This window comes from Colossoma macropomum, unplaced genomic scaffold, assembly GCF_904425465.1.
Source record: "Colossoma macropomum unplaced genomic scaffold, Colossoma_macropomum, whole genome shotgun sequence".
NCBI lineage: Eukaryota > Metazoa > Chordata > Actinopteri > Characiformes > Serrasalmidae > Colossoma > Colossoma macropomum.
Window position 1 is genome coordinate 18,083,905 of NW_023494800.1, and position 8,529 is coordinate 18,092,433.

The 8,529-nt window shown below is 36.4% G+C and overlaps 1 protein-coding gene across 1 annotated transcript; it reads left to right on the forward strand.

Moving 5' to 3' along the window:
- The first annotated feature begins 6,889 nt into the window (after positions 1-6,889).
- si:dkey-22f5.9 (liver-expressed antimicrobial peptide 2-like) lies at positions 6,890-8,529 on the forward strand. The gene is made up of 3 exons (XM_036587829.1): positions 6,890-7,030; positions 7,336-7,502; positions 8,029-8,529. The coding sequence occupies exons 1-3, from the start codon at positions 6,965-6,967 to the stop codon at positions 8,066-8,068; spliced, it is 273 nt and encodes a 90-aa protein (XP_036443722.1). The 5' UTR covers positions 6,890-6,964; the 3' UTR covers positions 8,069-8,529.

An 8,529-nucleotide genomic window follows, 5' to 3' on the forward strand; every position in this document is an offset into this window, starting at 1 on the left:
GCATGAGGACTACATCAGTGTCGCCATCTAGTGTCGGTTCTACAGCGGTGCTGCTGGGGTGCTTATTGCTACTGTGCGGATCTTCATGTGCGTATGCAGAAGTTATGGCTCCCCTGATCAAATGGCATTTTTTGTTGATTTCTAAATAAAAATAAATACATAATTTCTAAAGAGAACACACTTATGTGTTATTATATTTTAATGCACAATTACTGATTATTAGCTGAATTAAAAAAAATACCCAACACAAAATGTGGCCTCTGCAAACGCATTTTACATTTTATACATTTTTCCAATATGTTAAACTTAGCAAATAAATAGAAATTGTGCAACAGAATTTGTAGAAAAATGCCATATTTAAATTCGTTTAGGGAGGAAAAACTTCAATAGGCAAACTTTGTTCAGTATCGATGACTTGGCATGTTATTTCATTGTGTGATACCAGTTGGTTGGTTTTACAGGGACAGTACATAGCCTACACTTATCATCTGAACTGAACAGCCAGCCTATGAGCTGTGTGCTCTCCACTTCGTAGCTAGTGTCCAGACCTTCCGCTCCACTGATCAAACAAGTGAGGAGCACTCAACTTTCACAAGCTGAGTGTCTTTAGCAGACACAAACAGAGCGCTACTAGTGACATCCTTTATAAATAAAAGTAATGCATTGGCCACGCCTTATTAACGCATGGGAACGAGATCCTATGACTTAGTAAGGCGTGGGAATTAGATAATTAAGTCACGACCACTACTTAGTAAGCCGTGGGAACGAGATCGTGCCTTACTAAGTCGTGGCCACGCATTAATTTTATTTATACAGGATGGCACCATGGGGGCTCTGTAAGAGCCAAGCAAACGAACGTGGCTGTTTCTCTTTGTGTAGCCAAATGTGGGTTATCTGTCACTTACTGCCTGACATCTCTTACGTCAGGCTTTCAAAGCTGTGGGGAGCCTTGAGAAATTGTTACGAACCTTTGTTGTCTCTTTGGAAGCCTTTGGAAGTGACGTTGAATATTGTGAGTTGTTGTTGTCAGTTAGTTTCATAAACTTTTCATCTATTTATAGGAATTCTTCTTTTTGTTATGTAGTTTCAACATTACAATTACCATGCCTGTTAGTATTCCAGTGTCCATTTTCCCTTCTGTCCTGGGCTCACAGCTCTGTGTTGATTTACATCTCTAGGTTTTATTTTCATGTTAAGGAGGTGGCATTCTCCCTTAAAGGGCCCACATCATGTAAAGCTGAAAAGTCTCCACTTTTCTGAGACAAAAGAGCTTGAGGTTACACATTAACGCTGTTAAATTTCACAAACATCCACCTGTTTAGCCTACAGCAGTTTAGCTCCACCCTTTTCCACTGATGAGGAGTATTTAAGCCCAGACTGCTTCATCAAACACAATACAGGGTAGCCAACCAGAACAAAGGTTATTTACATAAATCAGTCTTAAAGGCACATTAAATACAGCCTGTTCAATTCCAAGGGATGAAGAAAGGTTGAAAAATTATCAAGTAAAATGAAATATGGCTCTTTTTGGTACATAAAACCACACTAATGGCATCAGTGGACCTCAAGGAAAGAAATGAAATGTAAGAAAGATGTAGGATACAGACCCTTCAAACTCAAATCAGTTGTACTTGTCAGTTATCCCTGGTTTTATGGTGAAATGTTTTGTTTTAAACAGCGATCAATAAGCTGAAAATTGTCAGGAATGTTGAATTCTCTTGGGGTCTAAAGGTCAAGACAGGAAAGGAAATGTTGGTCAGAGGTGGTCTAAAGTGGTCTAAACAGCTAATGAGTAATGATGGGTTTTCAGCCATTGTCGTTGTGGTTAGGTGGATTCTAACAGGTCCATGAATCCAGGCCAAAGTACACTCACACACACACACACACACACACACACACACACACACACACACACACACACACACACAGGCACACACAGTTGCCTGTTTTTTTTTTTAGCTCAGAGAAGCAATTGCCAGGGACCTGGTACTTGGGTACCTTTTCAACAAACTAGCAGATAAACATTGGGGTAACAAAATACCAGAACCCACACACACAGGGACATACAGAAACATTAAAGTACTGCCAAGGGTCAGTGAAGTGGTATGACCGCTGAGGCTTTGACCACTGTTGTAATTTGGTACATGCTTGAATGACGAAACCTGTCACAAACCTAAAGGCTCAAAGTTCAGCCTTCAGGTGGCTGAAGCATCTTGTTTGAATTACAAGCAATTGCACAGAGACATCTCTTAATGCTACTGGCACTTAATGCACTGCCTACGTGTCAGTCAAATAGGAATCATCTAAAGGAGGCCTAGTTTTGTTTTAGTGACATTAAGTTTTTGCTTAATATGCTTTCATTCGTGCTGGCAAGCAGCGTCAGTAAAGTCACACTTGCTTTATGGTTCATAATTGTAAGTGCCTGTGTAATGTATTACATGCAGACTTTTGTATTGCAAGGTTGCAGTGCATCCATAAACTTTAGTTATGGTCATTACTGGTGTGAAACAAGCCACAGAGTTCAGCATAAGTATTCACTTAGACATATGCAGTTCTGCTAAAACTTTATTACATGGTTATGGTGTTACAAAATGACACAAAGCATGTTTGAGATCAAACATACATCATAATAGTACACCATAAAGCAATATATGTTGAGATTATATGACTGCAATATACACTACTGCTCAAAAGTGTGGAATCACCTGTCACATTATTTTACAGACTATAATAGCCCACCTTGTGTAAATTTGAACATTACAAACTATTAAAAAATGTAGTTTTAGGTGTTTTATCCAATATTTCTAGAAATGTGTGAATAAAAAGTAATTATTTGATTAATATTATATTATGAATATCTATTTACATTATTTTTCCGATTGTGCACTTGTGCACAACAATCACATTATGATTTATTTATACTGATTGTCCAAACTGTTTTTACGTAATTGAAAACAGTAAATACCAAAATTTATGATGTAATTAAATGTTCTGTAGCATTCTGTAAATGTAAATGTCTGTAAATTAAATGTTCTGTTTGAGCATTGTAGTATATCATTGCTGTTTTAGAGCATTTTCATCAATCTAGTCATCATAAAAATATAAGGAGCAACTGCTGTGCTCAAATAAAAATGTAAAGAAAAAAAAGATGCACTTTTTTTTTGTTAAAGGCCTATAGTGGGTTTTGGCTGTTCACATGCGTCACATGTAAATTTAGAAAGAAAGAGACAGAAAGAACATCGTGTTCTGTCTCAGAGAACGTTCTGACTGGACCTTTGTTACCGCTGACTCCAGAATTTGGCTAAAATATTACCTGCATCTTTGTTCGGCATGTACAGACACAGTCCCAGATAGAATGTCAGGTGATAATAATAATAATAATAATAATAATAATAATAATAATTTTGTAGAACTCTTTTCACAGACTCACTCATGCAAAACAAAAATAAAAACACTGAGGAAAACAATAAATGCTTCATTCTACCATTGCCGTTTGTAAATGCTGGCGTGTAATTCAATTGTTAAACATAGTTATATTGAACATCAGTAAAGTTGTAACACCACTGACAAAATGACTAAAATCTGAGCTTTTCTAAAGTGTACTCCAGTGACACTTTAGTTTCCATCACATTGATATGTTAAAGGCCTTTAGGGGGTTTTGACTGTTTGCATACTTCACGGACATTCAAACGTGTGTCTCAATGAATAGTGACCCTCTTGGTGAGAAAGAAGGATTAGGCAGTGTGAACTTTTACCTACATCTTTCTCCCCTCATGTTACAGAGTTTAGCGAACTTATGAATATTCTCAGTCTATACATACTTGGTGCATATTAAGTGCATATGCAGTGTTTTTAGTGCATAATATGACAAACACAAACTGAAGGGTTCCAAAGTATATTCAATATTCAATATCCAAACCTTTATTTAAACTTGGACTGCACTGAGGGAGAATCTTCACTGTGAAACAACTGATCAAATAAGAAATATACATTTAATAAAAACAATATGGAATTAATAGTTTACAAGATAAAACAATGAAAAAAAATCAATGTTTTTTGTGTTTAACACATATACGCAATATCCTAAGAATAAATGCAGAAAATCTTTCTTGGTCCTTGTGGAGAGCAGTGTTTTGAAATTGTGTTTTGACCCCAGCCTGAGCAGAGTGTTCTGAGCAAAAGGAATTGACCAACCAGTCCATCAGCTTCATCTCTGCTTTAGACCTCTGTCTGAGTGAACCTGGTGACATAGTCGTGTGTCCATGCCGAGAGTGCATGATGTGGAATAACTGGACGGAAGGATGTCCATTGAATATATTAACATGATCAAATAAAGCCATGGAAACTCTGTAAAGTTATTGGGTGATGATCAGTGCACGAATGCACACCACAGTTTCAGATGTCACAGGACTGGTCATCTGAAATGACTTAATGTTTCTGGAGTGACACCACTGACACAGCCTTTTTGCAACACATGAAACAGTCAGAATTTTAGCCAAATTTATTTCGTGAAATAAATAGTGAAATAGATTTCACTAGCAGTGGACTTCCCACAGTTAGTCCTTCGTCCTTTGAGATATCAGTATAAGGGGTCATTCACAAAGACCTTCCTGTTATTTAAAGTACATTTTATGTTTCTGTAGCACCACTTACACAAAATATTGGGACAAGATTATAAAAATCACTATATTTATATATATTAAATATTTTTTTCAAATAGGACAGACAATAATTGTAGTGCATGTTTTATAATTTAAACTGAAAAACAAGCACCAAAGTTGTTGTTGCACATAAAAATAATAATTCAACAACTGTGAAGTCAGTGCTGTGGCCTGCTGTTTTTCAGACTACAAATCACTAAAATAAAAATTCAAAAAGAAGAATTATCATCATTTTTGTTGGTTAATTTAATAACAGAGCTAAGAATACACAGAAATATACCTCATTTTCATTACGTCAGTATTGTAGGACAGCATTTAACACCACATTGGTATAATGATTAAAAAAAACAATTAAAAAAAGCTTGAAGGCCCACCTAAGAGAAAATGAGAAACACATTACTAAGCTATAAAACAAACAAAAGGAAATATAAAAACTGCTACATCATAATAAGAACATTTGTCATGTATTTGTATATTTATCTAATCGTGAATGTAAAATGCAGTTAATACAATCACATACAGTATATAGTCTTCTTGTCTATTACCATCATGTAAACAAAAAATACTCTTACATCACAGCTGTCACGGCCGTGGGGACGGTCCAGTTGGAGTTTGGCTAGAGTGAATCAAAGAGTGGTGGGTTTGCCAAGAATGACACAGGGCTGAATTCTGGAGGCCAGTACAATCTTCTGCTTTAAGAAATTTCATTGTCTGACATTCTGTTGATGGCTTTCAAAAACACAGTGTTTGTGTCTCAAGATTCTCCCATGGGCCTCCCATGCCGTCTTCAGCTGGACTGGGATTTGATGTCTCAGTGCGACATAATTTGACGTAATTTTCTTGCTCAACAAATCATCAATGGCCAGTTGTGCCATAGATGTGGATCAGAGCCAGTGTCTTCTTGAAATTTATAGAGTGAAATGTAGGCTTTATCTGGGTAATTTATAATAAGTTTATTTTCTTGGCCAGTTCTAGTGCAGTTGCCTCAAAGCCAGTGGTGTAACTACCAGGGGGATTGGGGTGGGGTGGGGTGGGTGATGGGGGGGTTGTGGGTTGTGAGGCTGGAGGGGTTTGCACTGGGGCCCATGGCATGGGGATGCCGAAAACTGAAAGGGCTCATATCATGAAAAACTCAATTTTACTTAATTACATTGAACTTATATCTCACATCATATAAAATAGTTTGCTTTCATACAGAAACATTGTTAAGGTTTCAAAATTTCACTCCCAGTCCATACAGTCCATATGTAAACAATTGCAAAAACAACCCCTTTTGACTTGACTGATGTCACAAAAAGAGCACATTTACACCATTTCACCCATTCAACCTACCACAGCTTAGCCAAAATCATGAATGCTGATGATGTAAGGAGTCTTTCAGCTTTGCTTTTTGAATATGGCATTCAATCAGAACAGAGCTAATTTACATATACCAGTCTTAAAGTCAGTTTATTCTAAAAAGAGTGGATAAAATGAGGTTGGAAAATGATATACAAATAAATCACAGCTGTTTCTTTGTTTGGCCTAAAACCACACAAACTTAAAATAAGAAAATAGAATAACAAATAAAAAAAACAAGTGGATCTCAGGTGAAAAAAATAAAGATATATGGATATGGGCCCTTTAACAACATGCATTACCAGTTAGCATGAACTGAATGTGTAACAGAAGATGCTCAACATTTGCATTATAGATGTGGTTTATTATAAGTATATTTTGAATTATCAGTTTTCCATTCTTTCATAAATACAGAGATATGCACTAACATTATTGTCCAACAAAATCCACATCATGCTGCAAATGCAGCAAATAAAGATTAGCTTAAAAATGCTATAGCATTCTACTAAGATTATCCCCCTTTATGTGAGTGACTCACATGATTCAGAAGCATGTGCACTCAAGTAAATCAACAGAAGCCTATCACCACATTTTGCATTATTTTTGCATGATAATTTACAGTACAATTCTAAAAAATGAACCCAAAAAAGGTCATTTGTGTTGTCATAGAAATGCCTGAGATGGCATTTCTGTGCACATGATCAGAAGCTGTACTGTTTCGCAGTAGGCCTGTGTCCCAAAAGCCAAATAACAAGAAACTATTGGCTGCTATTTGGAGCTTATCTCAATCATCAAATATTTGACCAACGTGTGATTTCACTGCGGCCAGGACAGTACGGAGGGTGAAAGAGGATGGAAAAAAAGGAGAGCGAGGGAGGGAGTCTCCTGCTGTGGGTTTATAAAGGCAGAGGCTGTTCTCAGCTACAGCTGATCTGTTCCACTGTCAACCAGCATCACCAGCCAACATGCCTCACTACAGCCAGGCAATACTGGGACTGTGCCTTTTGGTTTTGCTTTTTGCAGTGCATCAGGTAAAGCTTCAGTTGTTTTAGCCACTTTTTTCTACTCTTTTTTATATCTTTAGGAGAGTCAGACCTGTCAGTCTGGAGCCTAAACTCATGGAATGACATTTCTGTATATATTAAAACAAGCAATGTAATATATTTACTTGCTTGATAGGAGTGACCTTCTAGTAAGTTAGAAAGTTATTTGTGGTGTTGTATTGCTGGGGTCCTTGTAGAATAATCAGCAGTGTTCAGGCTTTTACTCAGTAGTGTATATAGCACCTGGCAAATTGTCATATATCACATAAATGTCATTAATCTGTGTACTTTAGGGATCCAGTGCACCAGCAATGGCTTCTGAAGCCACATCTAATCTCCAGCAGTCAGATACTGCACTGATTCGCAAAACTCGTATGTCACCTGTGTGGAGAATCTTGGCGAGTAAACCACCTGGAGCTTACTGTCACGACCATATAGAGTGTTCTACAGGCCTCTGCAGGTAAAAAACGCTTTAATACTTTACTATTTGACTTTTGAAATTAATAAAGTGTCATTACGGTTTACTTACTAGGGGTGTACCGATTCACAGAGTTCATAATTCTATTTGGTTTGATATGACACAGTTGTGTCTTGACACAATACATTTTTCAATATAACAAAATGAGCGTCCAAAATGTAAAACTGTAACAAATGTAAAACTGTAACTGTAACATTAAAATGTCAATGTTTCCATTTTCATTCTGCATTTATAAAAATAACATATCAAAGGCTGTGCTTTAATAGTGTCTCAGTGGCAAATCTAGCCAGTAGCAAATATTCTAGCCCCAAGCCATCCCACTAGCCACAAGCAAACATGCTAGTGATAATAAAATATGAAACAATGTGATACACTGTGATGCAGATAAATATGTTATATTGTTACATCCCTTTTTCTTACATATATTTCAATGCATAATGCTTGCATTTTCAGTATTGGAACGCATTCATGTATTTTTTTCATTCGAAATATTGTTTACTGTCCATAGGAAAGGCTTTTGCTCTTTCAACCAGCCCGTTCATTCCTAAAGGATCTGGAGCCTGTACACACTGATGAGATTAAAAGAATTACCCTTCTGATAGTCATCAATCTACACACCCACCAACATGTTTAGATGACAATAGTCAGTGATTGTACAGAAAACAAGAAGAATACTGATTTTCAAACATCCATTCTTTCTAACTGGAATTACATTACAAAGACAACAGATTCAACAATTTAATATGAATTGTATTAATTATTGTTTTGTAAATTATGAAATGTATTTATTTTAAACAAAATATTAAATTGTTTATCAATGCATACCTCTAACACATAGTTTCCACAAAAAGAACATTTTTGCATTTGTGCTGTAAACAGACTGTGACCAGAATGTAGCGTAATTTAACCCCTGACACTGCAAGGGCCTCTATGTGGACCCCCGCTATCATAACTACACAGTTTATATATTAGTTTCATAGTAGTTACTAAATAATTCATACACTATAGA